Here is a 19,022-nt window from a genome sequence, read left to right as displayed (position 1 = left end):
TAACGTCATAGGTTGGTCAACAAAGTTAGGCAAGTCATTAATATATATTAGGAAAAGGAGGGGACCCAGCACACTACCTTGGGGTACACCAAATGTTACAGTGCGCTGTTTTGATATAAACTTTTGTTGCTTTTTTGTTTTCCAATTTAATCTTGTCACTTCTGTAATTTGTTGTCGACCTGATAAATATGATTTTATCAAATTAAGGATATTACCCCTTATCCCATATGCCTCGAGTTTACGTATTAGGATGCTGTGGTCTACATGATCAAATGCTTGTGTCATATCGCAATATATAGAACAAACAGGTGAGGTTTTATCAATTTCGGACATAACTTTTTCCAAAAAATCATAAATCGCCATATTTATAGTTTTATTTTTTCGAAAACCCTTTTGTTCATTACAGATAATGTTATTTTTCTCTAAGTAGGCATTAATTTCAGTATATAGGTATTTTTCAAATATTTTTGAAAATATAGATATCAGTGCTATGGGTCTATAAGATTCCATTACCTCTTTATCATCCCTTTTGTAAAGAGGTTTAACTATGGTCTTTTTTAGTTGCTGGGGGAAAATGCCTGTCTGTATACTTAAATTTATAATATAGCTTAAATGAGCGCATATATGTTCATTTACCTCTTTAATAATTTTAGTTAAAAAACCATCATATCCAACACTGTTTGTATTTTTTAAGTTTCTTATGATTTTTTTTATATCTTGGGGTGTACTTGGGGCCATAAACATAGAATGTGTTCTATGATGGAGCTTTGCAGTTATATTTTTTCCACAGTTAGTCGTACGATTAATTCTGTCGATAAAGTAATTGTTGAAATGATTTGCTATATTTTTAGGGTTACTAACGTATTCATTGTTTATTTTTATTGTCCGGATAAAATCTTTAGGTATATTGAATTTAGAATTGTTAATAATTTTCCATGTTGTTTTAGCTTTATTATCTGATGTTTTTATGTCATAGTTGTTTTGTGCACGTTTGGTTAGTTTAATAATCTTTTTGAATACTTTAGAATAAATTTGATATTTTAATTTATTATGGTTAGTCGAATTTAGTCTGTATTTCCATAATAAATGTCTTTTCTGTTTACTACAAATTTTTAGACCGCGGGATATCCACTTTGACTTGCGATATGTTTGTATGGTAATATATTTTTTAGGAAAACATAATTCATAAAACATTTTAAAGTTGTCAATGAAATGTTGATAGGCACTCGTTGGATCATCTATTTCGTAGAGTTCAGAGAAGGAAAGTGTCTCTAAACATTCTTTAAATTTGAGTATATTGCGTTTGCTATAATCTCGAATTGTTTTATGCCAAGAATTTATTTTTAAAATCTTTTTGACAGGAAGTTTTATTAACTGAGCCGTATGATCTGATAGACCAAATTCTAATACATCAGTCCTAGATATTTTTTTATAAGTATGAGCAAAATTATCTATACATGTACCGCTTGCTAATCTTGTCGGTTGCTTCAAAGCCAGTTTTAGGTTGTAATTTAACAATAAGCATTCTAGATTCAATGCGATTCTATTATGTTTTAACATATCTATGTTGAAGTCACCAGCCAATAATACATTGTTACATTTCAATTTAGAAGAATACATTAATATTTCTTCCAATCTACTAAAAAAGATATTAAGATTATTACATTTTGGAACTCTATAAATACATATTATAATAATTTTATAATCAATTAATTCGACAGCACAACATTCAAATATATTTTTTATGGAAAATTTGTGAAATTTAGTCAATTCTGACCATTTATATTCATTGTTTACTAGAATACATGCTCCTCCTCTTTTGCTGTCACTTCTGCTGAAACAAGCGGCCAATGTATAATTTGGTATGTTTAAAAGCATTTCATGTTCTTTCATCATAAAATGTTCTGTTATACAGAGTACGTCTACTTTAATATTTTTGTCTCTTAGTTCTTCTATATTTATCATTAGTGAGTCTGATTTACTCAGTAGTCCTGCAATGTTTTGATGTAAAATGTGTATATGTTTAGTGTCGAAAAAATATAGATTCGTCATTTGTTGTATTTATATCTTTGTGTATATTATCATTATCATTACATTTTATGTCATTCTTATTGTTATTATATTGTATGTCAAGGATGAGTTTCTGAAGATCCTTAAATATTATCTTCATACCATAGTCATTAACATTGCCTGAATGCTTCCAAAACATTTTATAGCCATAAGAAAGTCTTTTGTTCGAATCTAATATATAGGCATGCTTATGAGTAGCCACATCCAAGTATAATAGATTATTAAAATTTTCCACTCTCCAGTTGAACATATTCGTGTGATAACCATATTTATATGTAGGAAGACAGAGAATAATATTTGTATGTTTCATTTGTTGTAAAATGTTTCGAATATAATAAATCAAGTTAATATAATTCTTTGTTACTTTAAAATCATCATCTCCAATCATAATAACACAGTAATCCATCATAGTAAAATGTGTAAGTTTTGTATCAACTCCTTTTAACATATGTTGTATATTGCTATAAGGTATATTGTAGTGACATAATTCTGAGTAATTTTTTAGATTGGTCTCGGCTATTGAAAGTATATTATTATTTTTATTAGTACTTATTATATGTATTTTGTGTGTATTAGATTTTATTCCTTGAAATTTTTCCGTGGCCTTTTCTAATATTCTTAAGTTTATTTTGTCTGATTCGGTAGTGAAGGTTGTATTTTTGTCATGTAAGTCATGAATATCTCGTGATTGTGATGAATCAACGTTCATAGTATTTTGTGTCATTGCCAAGAGATTATATTGTATATTCGCATTTTTTGATGTTTCTCCTTTTTTTGGTGTCTGTTTATGGTTTATCGGGCTATTAGAAATTTTTTTCAGGAACTCGTTTCTTTTTTGTAAATCGTCACTGCTTCGTTTTAATATATTATTTTCTAATGTTAATTTATCTATTTCCGCATGTGCACTTTCCAGTTCTATTTCCAATGTCTCAATTCGTGCCTTTAATTTCAGAGTTTGATCTATGTCCTCGACTGATATATCCGGTAGGCTACTGCTAGTTTCATTTAAGGATCTTGATAAATTTTCTTGGGTTCGGTTAAATGTATCTGACTTAGTCCGGTTACGACGAAGTGTTATATTATCCAAGAAATTCATTCTTTATTTCTAATACAAATTATGTAAATAATTGAGTATAAGTTAATTAATTAATCAATCAATAAAATAATTGGCAACTGATTTTCTGTTTCAGAACGAAAAAAGTATATTTTTCTGGTAGCAACATTAGTCTGATTATGTTAATGTTGGTATTACTTTATGTCAAAATGTTCAACTTGTTTTGTCCAATCAGGTGATAAACAGTTAGTGATGACTAAGAGTTTGTTTACAGTTCTTAATCAGATTTTCAAAATAAAACGGATATTTTTGTCTCTCACCAGTAATCAGTACATATAAAAAATGCAATTTTTCTTCTGTTACAGTGGTGTAATATGTTCACTCTTTTATTTTACAATACTGTATCACCAAGGTAAACTTTTATGCACTTAAATAGTAATTTTGTACGTTTTTATGATATTAATTGATAAAAATAATAGGAGCTTAGAAAAAATGTATTGTATGTATTTGAACTTTGTTTTTTTACTATTGACTTGGATAATGATATCAATGAAAAAGTGTTGTGTACCTAATTGCCATAATGGGGGGAAAGGGATTGTTAGTAATGGAGACTAAAAATCCCATTGCTAGCAATATACCCAACCAGGTCGACATCGCGGTTTTCCCTGGAAACTATCATGGTTAATTCCTGATGAATTCATCATGATGGGCTAACTGGCCTGTTTTCATTCTCATCTATCACCCTTCACTGGTGCTCCGCCAGCGTATCCCGTTAGCGCAGGCGGGGTTACCATTCCATTTTCATTCACCAAAAAAAAATTGCCATAATGATATTAAAAAGTTAACCCATACTTTTTTTATGAAGAAAAAGAATCATAATTGTTAATTTAAAACACATTGTTTATTTTTATAAAAAAATAATGTTGCCTTATTTGATTATGTTATTGTCTAAAAGAACTTATCGAGGTTGAGGATGGGCAGCAGCGTCCCTCTTAAAACATCACCAAAAGCCCGACTGCGGTTGCCAACCCGCATGCCAAACGTGGCAACTACTGGTAAAACCCCTCAATAATTGGAGGCCTATATTTGGCAGTGAACAGTTAACTTATAAGATGAGGATCAGAGGGGTACCTAAGTTAGGAGAATATATTGCATCAGCTTAAAAAATATTGAGTAATAATGATTACAATATACTACATTTATCTGCATCATCATCATTCAATGATGCAGACAAACACACTGATTATAAAAAGTTGATAACCTTCATTATAAATTTGTAATTATTATATCATAATCATTATAGTTACGAAATCATTAAATATACATTTTATACAACTTAGAATGGCAAACAAGCTGACGGCCCACCTTATGGAAAGTGGTAACCGTCGTCTATAGACATGAGCAGTACCATGGCCATAACAGAATATACTGTTACGCCCATGACACCCCCGTCACACACATTACACACCTGAGTCCTCAGGAATGCATTGCCATTCCTGAGGACTCAGGTGTTATTCCCCTGTACCCTGTAAAATCAGTCTTGCTAGACTAGTAGAAATTATAAAATAAAATCGTACTTTAAGTGTTACGTAAATATAAATTTTTTCATGAAAAAACTTTTATTTTCGGTTAATTGATCGGGACATTTGGCATTCCGATCAGGTACAAATCGGGACGCGTCCCCAGACCCCTGAAAATCGGGACGTCCCGCGCAAATCGGGACACCTGGCAAAACTAGCGAGGAATGAACACGAGCGTCCCTCTTAAAACATCTATAAAAGCCTAACTGCGGTTGTCAACCCGCCTGCCAAGCGTGGCAAGTACTGGCCAAATGCCCTTATGGGGAAGGCTTATGTTCAGCAGTGGACAGTTAAAGGCTGCTATGATGATGTTACTGTTTATATTATGATTTGTCAGGTCTTATGAACAGTCCGCCCCGGCTTCAAACAGGTATACTAATAAAGAAGTGCCAATTACAAAGGCAACGAAAAGAAGAGAGTCAAAGAGTATAAACCAGAGGGGGACTTTGTACAAAAGTCGATTGCTTGGGTACCTCTGTCCCATTCGTGTTTCAACCGTGAAGCAGTTTTGTTTGCATGGCTGTGTTTCGGTTTGAAGGGTGGGATATGGCGTGAATTTACTGGGTACAAAGGAATAACACCTGAGTCCTCAAGAATGGCAACGCATGGGGGTATCATGGGCGAAACAGTACACTCTGTTATGTCCATGGTACTGCTCATGTCTATAGGCGACGGTTATCACTTTCCACCAGGTGGACCGTCAACTTGTATGCCATTCTAAATTGTATAAAAAAAAATCTATAGCGACCTTTGTATAAGTTTATACTGAATGTACAGTTTATAATGCATTCGTGGTGCTGTTGGGATTACCACGATTCTGTAGTGCATCAGGGATGTTTGCAGAAGTTCGTATAGATTGCTTTTATGCCTTTTAGACATCCTGAACGTGATTTCAAATACTGTTGTGGGTTTTTGTAAGATTGATGTACTGCCATTAGGCTAAGATTGCATCAGCCATTAATTATTCACTGCTGAAAATAGCTTCGTCCAAAAGGGGGGTATTGCTAGTAGTTGCCACTACTGGCAAAACCGCCCTTACCACTAGCAGGTAGGTTGGAAATCGTAGTTTGTCTGTCGGTGATATTATAAGAAGGACGTTGCTAACCTTCCACCATAAGCTTCCTAAGTCACCTCTTATGGTACCCACGTGAAAAAGAAGAGGTGACCTTTTACTATGCCGGAACCTACACGACAAAGATTATGTAACAAATAAATTGGGTCATTGCAGTCTGCAATAAAGATAAATTGTTATTATAGTCCATTGCAAAATATTGGACCATAAAATATGTAACTATACTAATTTATAATGTTAATTTTAATTTGACCCAATATATATAACATATATGCCATAGTTACTGCTATTTTAAAAGCTTATCAACAAAATATTAAAACTAATCTTCAACATACCTCATGTAAATTTGAATCGAAATGATAAGTTTGATAAAATGTTATCTACTTCATATATAAAGGAATAGTTACATAAATTTTGTTAGTGACAATATAAAATAATTGATAACGCCCACGCTTTCATAAACAAGATGGCACCGGAAAGTTTACGGAAATTAGTAGAAGACATCGCCAAAGAGAACGAATATGAAAATCCAAATATAACTATAAACCCAATATCTACCGGTGGTGCTAATTATTCATCAGAACTATTCACGATCACTGTATCCAAGTCTGGCAAGGAAGATCTTCATCTGTTCGCTAAAGTTATCATCATTAATGAGACAATCCGTTCGCAAATGCCAGCCGCAATTTTCGATGTCGAAAGATTAATCTACGTTGAATTATTAAAAAAATACGAGGACATAGAAATTGCACATGATGTACCACTTACAAGGAGATTAGTTGTGCCCAAATACTACGGCTGCAACCCGAAAATATTTGAAGAATCCATAGTTCTTGAAGATCTAAGTAAAAAAGGTTACACCACGTACGACAGATTTAAACCTATAAACTGGGAATATGCTGCGGGAGCTGTAGAATCACTAGCTAAGTTTCATGCCTTGTCAATAGCATATAGTGAAGAGAATCCAGAAGAATTCAAAGCATTTGTAGAAAAGACAGATTTTCAAAAAGAAATGTTTGTAGGAATGCTGCATCAAATGTATGAACAACGCATACAAACTACTTTATCTGTAACAGCAGAGAAACATAAAGATAAACTACAAAAATATCTGGAAACTCATGTGAACATAGAAGCTATTATGAATATTAGCCAGTCTTCACAACGACGCGTTCTCTGCCACGGAGACTACAGACCGAGTAATTTAATGCACAAATACAATGAGGTATGTACAAATGTAAACTTATAGTAATTTAAAAAAAGGCCAATACTAATCTAAGTACTCACTATCATTAAATTTCATTAACGACAAGATCGAAACAGAAGTCGGTTGTTACAAATATGGGGTTTGGTAATATCAGAAAAAAAATCATACATTCATTGTTAGCTATGTATGTAATAATTTTTTGTATGTTTAGACCTTGAGCTGGAAGAGAACATATAATACTGAGCCCAAATAATAATTGAGATAAGGGTAGGAAGATGATGACGATGATTAGACCTTGAACGCAGTATTTTCGAAATATTAGTTCCTGTTCACCATTAATCTATTACCATAAAATATCCTCTACATTTAACAACAGTTGTACTGAATCAAAACTTTGCATTTAAATCGCTAAGTATTGTTTAAATACAAACGATTTCTTCGTTTTTATCCTTCTTCGTACAGAATGTTCCGTATGGTGATAGTATCACTATAGTTTTTAAGGGTCGGCAATGCATGCGTGACATCCTGGTGTTGCAGGTTGTTTAACATCAACCCTGTTTAATATCAGTCGAGCCGTACGCTTGTTTGCCACCATAGTTATATAGAAAATATTATGTTGCTTTATAAGTGGCACATTTCAACTATACAAACATTTCTCGCTCCTTTAAGTACTCAACTAAAGACTTTTGTAAATTTTGTTCGTGTAAACTGTGTGTGTAATTGTTTGTAATCACAATTGTATAATAAATTCCGTTTCAGGATGGTACCATTCACGTGATACCCGTAGATTTTCAAACAATACAATGTGACTCTCCACTATACGACCTGATATATTTCATCTTCACGGGATCTGACGAAAAGTTTCGGCGGGAGCACTTCCAAGATCTCACCGACCATTATTATCAAGAGTTGAGCAATGCTCTGCGCTCTCTGAAACTTAATCCTGATGTCATTTATCCAAAGACAGCCTTTGAACTCGAGTTAAAAGAGGTAATAGTATTGTTTTTCGTGCTTTACTAAAAACCAAGTTATTTAAATTTCTAGATGACAGTAGATAATAACTATATATATATATATATATATATATATATATATATATATATATATATATATATATATATATATATATATATATATATATATATATATATATATATATATATATATACGTATTCTCTGAAATACAGATATTAATGCATAGAGGTATGCCATGATACCCTCATGCGTTTACTACTCATGATAATTGTGTATTATGGGTATTCTTGTGTTAAGGCATGTGCTGGCTATGTTCTTTAGATCGAAATACAGCAATTTCTGATAAAAATTAGGAAGACAGTGGTCATGTCTTGTTTCACTCTACAGGCATTGGCGGACAAGCCTACCTGATAGAAAATAAAAATACAAATATCTTATCGTCTGACGCCAAAACAACGACACTCTTAGAACCTGTAGTGACTGTGATTCAATGAATTGTTTTGTTTTAGTATTTACCATACGGTCTCTTAATTGCTATCATTGGTCTTCCCATCATCACCGTGGATGTAGACAATGCTCCGTCTATGCAGGGCGATGGTGGTTTCGAAGTCTTCTCAATGGCCAAGACCAGCTCTCTTTACCCAGAGAGAATGAACGGTGTCATCAATGACTACTTCAGATGGGGCATCATCGAATAGAATAATCTGCTTTATGGAAACATACAACACTTAAAATTTGATCATCATGTATAAATATATATATGAGTATATACAAGTTTGTACGATTAAATAAACATCAACTAAAAATTATTCTGTAATAAATCTATTTCTTACGCATATTTTATGTAAATTTATCCCAGAAAAAGTTGATTTTATAAAAAAGATTACACGAAATGGTTGCTCAAAAAAGAAAACACTCTTCCGGCTTCTGTCAGACTGGAGAAATACAATCTTGGACTCTTCAAATCAATGGTGAATCCTTTTCTTCTAAATCCATGTTTCATCTTAGATTTATTAAAAATAGTTATTTTACTATTATATTATTGATCAGCTGTTTCCTTCAATTTTGCCCATGTGAAGCATCCTATATACTAAAGGAGTGTAACTTTACGTGTACCAAATTTAATTCATATCTGTTCAAGCTGTTTAGTCGTGATTCAGTAACAAACAACTTTCACATTTATAATACATATTAGTGGGGTGTATTTATATAAATTCAAATTGATTCCGGAGAAATAAAACAAAAAACAGAAGGTTATAAAGCTCATCAGAACTATTCCCGACCATTGTATCCGAGTCTGGTACGGATGATCTTCATTTGTTCGCTAAAGTTAATATCATTAATGGGAGTTTACGCGCGCAAATTAAATGTCAGCCATCGTTTTTGATATTGAGAGGTTAATTTACGTTGGTTTTTTAAAGAAATATGTTTATGTACACTTTATTGCACCATTTATAAAATAGTAAACACATTTAACTGTAATAAGAAATGATACAAAAGGCGGCCTTATCGCTAAGCAATCTCTTCCAGACAACCTTTGGGTAAAGAACATTGAGAAAAGAAAGAAAAACAAAGGGTAGGTGGCACACTATTATAGGAAGTGGAGGGAGTTGGAAGTTTGTTACCTCATCACCCCATCAGTTATAAATCAATTTAGAAAATTCTTTTTTGTCTGAAAAGTTATAGTATTGTCCTATGTAACCAATATACAATTGGTTACATAGAATATTTATTGAAATCAGTTCAATAGTTTCGTTTTCCAATCAAAGTAACAGGTTTTATCACAATTGAAATCGATTATTTTGTGGAACACAATGTTATATTACGAGTATTAGTAAATAATTAAAGATGACACTTGCATAAGTCTTATGATACTTTTTTTTTAACACGTTGAGCGCCACGCGTATTTCTACAGCAATCCCGTTCAGGCCACGCGCGCCGCTTCGAAGCGCTGGTACTGCAGGAGCTGGTGTTTCCTATCGTAGTAGAAGGTAGTTTACGTTTGGAACGTGATTCCTATAAATTTTAAATAAATTTTCTGTAATTCCGTAAAATAGTGTAAAATTTTATAGTTCTCATGTTACACGCTGTCAGACACCGATGGCTGACGCGGCCTAAACGGAAAGTCTAGTGTCAGCCACCGATGGCTGACATGGCGCTCAACGTGTTAATGGATGATAATAGAATGGCAACCCCGCCTGCGCTATCGGTATACACCGGCGGGGCACCAGTGATAGATGACAGGTGAGAATGAATGCAGGTCAGTTAGTCCATCCTGACAAATGCAACAACGAATCAATCATGATGGTTTCCAGGGGGAACCGCGTGGAGGTCGACCTAATAAGGTTTATTGCTAGCAATGAGGTTGCTGATCCCCATTACTAACAATCCCTTCTCCCCCCAGTCTTATGATACTGTAATACCGCAAGTCACCCAGATGACTGCTGAGATATCTAGCAAAAGTGACATATATATATATATATATATATATATATATATATATATATATATATACATCACCAGAGGGAGACTTTGTACGAAAGTCGATTGCGTGGGTACCTCTGTCCCATTCGTGTTTCAACCGTGAAGCAGTTGTGTTTGCATGGCTGTGTTTCGGTTTGAAGGGTGGGATATGGCGTGAATTTACTGGGTACAGAGGAATAACACCTGAGTCCTCAGGAATGGCAACGCATGGGGGTATCATGGGCGAAACAGTATACTCTGTTATGTCCATGGTACTGCTCATGTCTATAGGCGACGGTTACCACTTTCCATCAGGTGGGCCGTCAGCTTGTTTGCCATTCTAAGTTGTATAAAAAATATATATATATATATATATATATATATATATATATATATATATATACGTATTCTCTGAAATACAGATATTAATGCATAGAGGTATGCCATGATACCCTCATGCGTTTACTACTCATGATAATTGTGTATTATGGGTATTCTTGTGTTAAGGCATGTGCTGGCTATGTTCTTTAGATCGAAATACAGCAATTTCTGATAAAAATTAGGAAGACAGTGGTCATGTCTTGTTTCACTCTACAGGCATTGGCGGACAAGCCTACCTGATAGAAAATAAAAATACAAATATCTTATCGTCTGACGCCAAAACAACGACACTCTTAGAACCTGTAGTGACTGTGATTCAATGAATTGTTTTGTTTTAGTATTTACCATACGGTCTCTTAATTGCTATCATTGGTCTTCCCATCATCACCGTGGATGTAGACAATGCTCCGTCTATGCAGGGCGATGGTGGTTTCGAAGTCTTCTCAATGGCCAAGACCAGCTCTCTTTACCCAGAGAGAATGAACGGTGTCATCAATGACTACTTCAGATGGGGCATCATCGAATAGAATAATCTGCTTTATGGAAACATACAACACTTAAAATTTGATCATCATGTATAAATATATATATGAGTATATACAAGTTTGTACGATTAAATAAACATCAACTAAAAATTATTCTGTAATAAATCTATTTCTTACGCATATTTTATGTAAATTTATCCCAGAAAAAGTTGATTTTATAAAAAAGATTACACGAAATGGTTGCTCAAAAAAGAAAACACTCTTCCGGCTTCTGTCAGACTGGAGAAATACAATCTTGGACTCTTCAAATCAATGGTGAATCCTTTTCTTCTAAATCCATGTTTCATCTTAGATTTATTAAAAATAGTTATTTTACTATTATATTATTGATCAGCTGTTTCCTTCAATTTTGCCCATGTGAAGCATCCTATATACTAAAGGAGTGTAACTTTACGTGTACCAAATTTAATTCATATCTGTTCAAGCTGTTTAGTCGTGATTCAGTAACAAACAACTTTCACATTTATAATACATATTAGTGGGGTGTATTTATATAAATTCAAATTGATTCCGGAGAAATAAAACAAAAAACAGAAGGTTATAAAGCTCATCAGAACTATTCCCGACCATTGTATCCGAGTCTGGTACGGATGATCTTCATTTGTTCGCTAAAGTTAATATCATTAATGGGAGTTTACGCGCGCAAATTAAATGTCAGCCATCGTTTTTGATATTGAGAGGTTAATTTACGTTGGTTTTTTAAAGAAATATGTTTATGTACACTTTATTGCACCATTTATAAAATAGTAAACACATTTAACTGTAATAAGAAATGATACAAAAGGCGGCCTTATCGCTAAGCAATCTCTTCCAGACAACCTTTGGGTAAAGAACATTGAGAAAAGAAAGAAAAACAAAGGGTAGGTGGCACACTATTATAGGAAGTGGAGGGAGTTGGAAGTTTGTTACCTCATCACCCCATCAGTTATAAATCAATTTAGAAAATTCTTTTTTGTCTGAAAAGTTATAGTATTGTCCTATGTAACCAATATACAATTGGTTACATAGAATATTTATTGAAATCAGTTCAATAGTTTCGTTTTCCAATCAAAGTAACAGGTTTTATCACAATTGAAATCGATTATTTTGTGGAACACAATGTTATATTACGAGTATTAGTAAATAATTAAAGATGACACTTGCATAAGTCTTATGATACTTTTTTTTTTAACACGTTGAGCGCCACGCGTATTTCTACAGCAATCCCGTTCAGGCCACGCGCGCCGCTTCGAAGAGCTGGTACTGCAGGAGCTGGTGTTTCCTATCGTAGTAGAAGGTAGTTTACGTTTGGAACGTGATTCCTATAAATTTTAAATAAATTTTCTGTAATTCCGTAAAATAGTGTAAAATTTTATAGTTCTCATGTTACACGCTGTCAGACACCGATGGCTGACGCGGCCTAAACGGAAAGTCTAGTGTCAGCCACCGATGGCTGACATGGCGCTCAACGTGTTAATGGATGATAATAGAATGGCAACCCCGCCTGCGCTATCGGTATACACCGGCGGGGCACCAGTGATAGATGACAGGTGAGAATGAATGCAGGTCAGTTAGTCCATCCTGACAAATGCAACAACGAATCAATCATGATGGTTTCCAGGGGGAACCGCGTGGAGGTCGACCTAATAAGGTTTATTGCTAGCAATGAGGTTGCTGATCCCCATTACTAACAATCCCTTCTCCCCCAGTCTTATGATACTGTAATACCGCAAGTCACCCAGATGACTGCTGAGATATCTAGCAAAAGTGACATATATATATATATATATATATATATATATATATATATATATATATATATATATACATCACCAGAGGGAGACTTTGTACGAAAGTCGATTGCGTGGGTACCTCTGTCCCATTCGTGTTTCAACCGTGAAGCAGTTGTGTTTGCATGGCTGTGTTTCGGTTTGAAGGGTGGGATATGGCGTGAATTTACTGGGTACAGAGGAATAACACCTGAGTCCTCAGGAATGGCAACGCATGGGGGTATCATGGGCGAAACAGTATACTCTGTTATGTCCATGGTACTGCTCATGTCTATAGGCGACGGTTACCACTTTCCATCAGGTGGGCCGTCAGCTTGTTTGCCATTCTAAGTTGTATAAAAAATATATATATATATATATATATATATATATATATATATATATATATATATATATATATATATATATATATATATATATACTTTCGCTAGATAGCTTATATGAAATTGAAATTAAATTATTTATATATATAAATTTTATACAATGATAAACATTTTTATTTCTACGGGTCAATTAATTTTAAAAGACGAATTAGAAGACTTATATGTGACCAAATGTTACCAAGTTTAAAATTTTCAAACCTGACAAAGTTATAAAGAGAACCATGCCTTCATTTAACAGGTAAACTCTAGCATGCCACACCGGATCACATTACAGTTAAAGTGGCATTAGTGCCTGTTTTAGTTGGATACACCGCTTAAAGTTACGAGCCGAGTTCCAAACTGGACTTCCTTGCATTAAGACTATTTCATTATCTGCAGGTTTTTTTTTTTAAATCTCATTACTATAAATATGCACGGATGATTAACATTTTTTTTTTATTACAATGATCTATTATGCTTTAATTCAATCCCAATTTAATCTAACACTAATTTCTGTTAGAGAAAGACGAGTCTGTATATATCGGGTTTTTCTTGTAATTATATTATTATATGTAATGATATCAGTCATGTGATACCGGTCTATAAACATAAAACCTTAGATTATATAGGTAAAGTGTCTTCATACAAATGATTCGAGAAAAACAGATCAACTTTTTCATACAATTTTGCGTGATAAATAGTTATGAGTGATTCCTTTATAACTTCTATATTTATATCGTCTTATAAATTCTGCACCTTTTTAATGTGCAAAAACTCATTTTATTTATCAAATATATACATACATACATGAAGATGCAATTACAAAAAAAAGGAGTGATTTGGGCGTAATTTGATAATTAACTGAGCAAAAAATTAACCGGTTTTTGAGGCTCGATGCTCTATCTACCTATATATAATCAAAGCATAAAACGTATATCTTAAATCTACTTAGGAGGAAACATCAAATTGAACTCGACGATAGTTTACAAACATCAAGAGTTTTTAAATAAAACTGATAAATTAGATAACATATTATCTGTTTTATATAAAGACGTGTACGTGCTTAAATTTCTAGCAGTCGTATACAAGACATCTGATAAGGACCGTGTGACAAACAAGATGGCAACCGAGAGTTTACGCAAATTAATAGAAGACATTGCTAAAGAGAACAAATATGGAAATCCTGATATAATTGTCAAGCCAATGTCGACCGATGGTGCTAATTATTCGTCAGCCCTATTCACGATCACTGTATCCGAGTCTGGCAAGGAAGATCTTCATCTGTTCGCTAAAGTTATCATCATTAATGAGACAATCCGTTCGCAAATGCCAGCAGGAGTTTTTGACGTTGAGAGAATAATTTATGTTAATCTTTTAAGAAAATATAAAGATATAGAAATTGCGCATGATGTTCCGCTTACGAAGAGATTAAATATACCAAAATACTACGGTTGCAACCCGAAAATATTTGAAGAAACTATAGTTCTTGAAAATCTGGGTGTAAAAGGTTACACTACGTATGACAGATTTAAGTCTATAGACTGGGATTACGCCGCGAAGTCTGTGGAGTCGTTAGCAAAATTTCATGCATTATCTATAGCATACAGAGAAAACTACCCAGAAGAATTTAAGCAGTTTGTAAATAATATAAAATTTCAAAAGGATATGTACGCAGGAGTTCTACAACAGTTATACGAGCAACGTATAAAGACTACTTTATCTGTAACAAACGAGAAACATAAAGATAAACTACAAAAATATCTGGAAACACAATTGAATTTGGAAACTATACTAAAGTTTAGTGAGACGCCAGAAAGACCCGTCCTCTGCCACGGAGACTACAGACCGAGTAACTTAATGCATAGATATACCGAGGTAAGTCATTACATATATATACATACATCTTGTTTGTCCAAAAAACTATTGCTTTGAAATTCAAGCGGTGCCAATAGAGATTAATAATACAATCGCATAAAGTCCAGCTCAATATTTCTGCTATAGAAATACCAGTAAATTGAACTACGTATATTATTAAATTAAATTCGTTACACATTTTGGTGGTTAATAGCTAAATCGAACAAGGAGCGACTCTAATTTGGTCCCAAGATCAAATTTCACAGTAAACATATAAATTTTACACTCATCTTTGGATCTTTTGAAAATATTAGCCCCATGGTTTATTTATACTTGGACTCTAATTCGTCAAAGGCCACGCCATGGCACTTCCATGTGCAACAAAAGCGACAAAAACTATCTTAACACTCAAGTAGAGTGTGGCAACTTTACACAAGGAACGACGGAAGGTCTATAGAATATATTAAGACGGACTTAATACTGTATAAACATTCTCTACCAGTCAACATTTAGGATGTGCAGATTCTCGATTGCGGTCAAATAACGCAAGTATGTTTCAGGATGGCACTCTTGAGGTGATACCGGTTGACTTCCAAACGATACAATGCAGTGCTTCTCCACTGACAGACCTGTTGTACTTCATCTTCACGGGATCTGACGAGAAGTTTCGGCGGGAGCACTTCCAAGACCTCATCGATCACTATTACCAAGAGCTTAGCAGTGCCTTACAATATTTGAAGCTTGAGCCTGATGTAATTTATTCAAAGAAGACTTTCGAACATGATTTAAAGGAGGTATGATATATTTATTTTCACATCTTATTTTATACTAGCTTTTCCCGCGACTTTATCCGCAAGACTGGGATAGGTTGATTGACCGGAATAAACAATATAGCCTGTCATCTTTACATTCGGGGGAAAAAGGTATTATTAGTAATGGGGATTAGCAACCCTATTACTAGCAATATACCCTATCAGGTCGACCTCCTCGCGGTTCCCCCTGATAAACATCGTGATTGAGTCATTTGGTGAATTTGTCACGATGGCTAATTAACCTGTTTTTTCACTCTCCCCTATCATTCTTTACCGGTGCCTTGTCAGCGTACACCATTAGTACAGGCGGAATTACAATTCCACGGTCATGCATTAAAAAAAAAACTATGATTATTTACCTAAATTATCTCGACGTCTCGACAAGGTCACAGCGGCCATGGTCACCAGTAGATTGATGTAGCGTTGTTTGTTTTTTTTTTTATTATTTATTTTTACTTTATTGTACACGATAATAATACATAAAAAATATGACAGATGCTTATATTATATAGATAGAGTGTCTCCATACAATCGCCAAAACGGGTCAATTTTTTCATACAATTTTGCATGATAGATAAGTAGTTATGAGTGTTTCCTTTGTAACTTCTATATTTATTTTGTTTTATAATTTTTGCATTTTTTATTAAAAAGATTATAAATAAATAAATATACGTGAAGATATATTATGTGTGTAAATATATAGAATATTGATAAAAAAAACGAGTCAGCTAATTTGACAATTAGCTGACAAAAAGTTGACCCGTTTTTGAGACTACATAATGTAAGGACAGAGGTAAGCAAATGTACAAAGGCGAGCTTAAGTCTTCAAGAGCAATCGTGAGGCGTCAGGTTGCAATACTGTGACAATTTACAAGCAAAAAGAACTGTATAAACGTAAAAAAAAACATATATATATATATATATATATATATATATATATATATATATATATATATATATATATATATATATATATATATATACAGGGTGTCCCGTAAGTAGTAGTTTAAAAAAACTCAAAGACTGTACAAGTAGAAACTTACGTAATATAAATAAGCTTATTTTACCTAAATGCCGTCTGCACAAAATCAGTAATTCATTCTATGGTAATTGCATAAGATTTTATAATAAACTGCCGGAATCTGCATTAAATCTGACAGAGAGGCAATTCAAATCTTATATTAAACAATTTTTATGTAAGAAAGCCTATTACAGGATAGACGAATTCATAGATGACAACATATCAAGTAAATAATTAGTTTATTAGCATACAACGTTATAATTTTATTTTCTCATTGCTTTCTTGATTTAATTGATTAATTTTAGAAATATGAAAGCGTAGCGGTTTTTTGTATTAATTGCCGCATGCATTCTTATGTAAAATGTGAATACTATAACTATCAGATGGCAATTGTGAGTAGCTTTGACGTGGTCTAGTGTTTTGAGTAGTCATGCTCACTAAAATGTCCAGACTTGTGGCGGCGTGGTGGGCCGGGTCATTGGGCTCCCTAAAATATGGTCGAGCGCAGTGATGGCTGGCTCATCCGTCATACTCGTGAACGGGTGCTGCTTGTAGGGACTGGTCTGCTCTAATCACTATGACTGATTTCCTCTTATTAATTGTTTAACCAGTTGGTTATGTATTCAATTTTTTTTTCTTTTTGAGTATTTAATTGAATTAGTGCTAATTGGTGGTTTGTATTCACACAATTAAACTTAAAAATGTAAAATAATAATAAAATTATTTAAAAGAGCATCACGCAAGTTTCTTGCTCGTTCTTCTTGTGATGAGACAGCTTTCCGAACGAGCGGTAAATTAAAAAAAATGTAATGACTTTTCAAAAGTGCTTCAATGTAAGTTTATTTGAATAAATGATTTCTATTCTATTCTATTCTATTCTAGTGGACCATCGGATTATGTGGGGTAGCGAGACCTGTTATCTAACAAAAATACTAAAATTTATAGTCCTATGTCTTGTAGTTATTAAGCTTTGTTTTCAAAATGCGGTGAAAATATCATCCATGTAAGCTAAATATTAAATTTTACCATATTTTTTTTTTATTTGCATAATTAGTGTTTACTTTATTATTATTTTGTTTTTAGTTTCTACCATTCGGCCTCTTCATTGCCATCTTCAGTCTCCCTATCGTCACCGTGGAGGTAGACGATGCTCCGTCCATGCAGGGCGATGGTGGCTTCGAAATTTTCACTTCGGCCAAAACCGGCTCCCTGTACCCAGAGAGAATGAACGGCGTCATCAATGACTACTTCAGATGGGGCATCATCGAATAAAAAAGCCATAGTTTTACAAAACACCATAAAAATGTACATAATTGTAGATATTAATATAATAAGTGTAGTAAAAAAGCTATCTGCTGGAAAAGACGTAAAGAATTTAATTAAAAAATAAATAAATTACAGAATAATTAATATACAGAAGTATAACACCTGAGTCCTCAGGAATGGCAACGCATGGGGGGTATCATGGGCGAAACAGTATACTCTGTTATGTCCATGGTATTGCTCATGTCTATGTTATCTCTTTCCTATCTGACGGTACAAATTTGTATCGGGTGATTCCCCATCCATTATTTCGATAATACGATCGCGCATTCCATATTTGACATTAAGGATCCTTTCAAGTACTACTACGCTAGCCAATCACAGTGATTTATTTCAATTTTGCCTATTTACCGCTAGCAAGTGACACTTTCAAGTTTCGACCTGTTTCGGATTTGAGAACTGCAGATTGCTTTTGTTTTAGAAAATATTTAAAAATAGAATAAACGAGGTAAGTCTTATTGTTTTATATTAATATATTACATTGTGGTTTTAACTATAAAATTAATATTGTTTTAGTTATAAATTTAAATTTTAGAG

General features: G+C 33.6%; 2 protein-coding genes across 2 annotated transcripts; both read left to right on the top strand.

Annotated features, from left to right (window-relative positions):
- The first annotated feature begins 6,183 nt into the window (after positions 1-6,183).
- LOC113515772 (uncharacterized) lies at positions 6,184-11,464 on the top strand. The gene is made up of 4 exons (XM_052899742.1): positions 6,184-6,998; positions 7,740-7,970; positions 8,465-8,926; positions 11,138-11,464. Exons 1-3 carry the CDS (start codon positions 6,243-6,245, stop codon positions 8,651-8,653), a joined length of 1,176 nt encoding a protein of 391 aa, XP_052755702.1. The 5' UTR covers positions 6,184-6,242; the 3' UTR covers positions 8,654-8,926; positions 11,138-11,464.
- Positions 11,465-13,663: 2,199 nt separating this feature from the next.
- LOC113515784 (uncharacterized) lies at positions 13,664-18,558 on the top strand. Its single transcript, XM_026900070.3, has 3 exons — positions 13,664-15,350; positions 15,890-16,123; positions 18,246-18,558. Exons 1-3 carry the CDS (start codon positions 14,595-14,597, stop codon positions 18,432-18,434), a joined length of 1,179 nt encoding a protein of 392 aa, XP_026755871.2. The 5' UTR covers positions 13,664-14,594; the 3' UTR covers positions 18,435-18,558.
- Positions 18,559-19,022: the final 464 nt, after the last annotated feature.

The sequence above is a fragment of the Galleria mellonella genome, unplaced genomic scaffold (genome assembly GCF_026898425.1).
Source record: "Galleria mellonella isolate WM207_F2 unplaced genomic scaffold, CSIRO_AGI_GalMel_v1 utg63, whole genome shotgun sequence".
In the NCBI taxonomy this organism is placed as follows: Eukaryota; Metazoa; Arthropoda; class Insecta; order Lepidoptera; family Pyralidae; genus Galleria; species Galleria mellonella.
The sequence above is the reverse complement of the archived record's forward strand: the minus strand, read 5'-3'. Positions and strand labels throughout refer to the sequence as shown.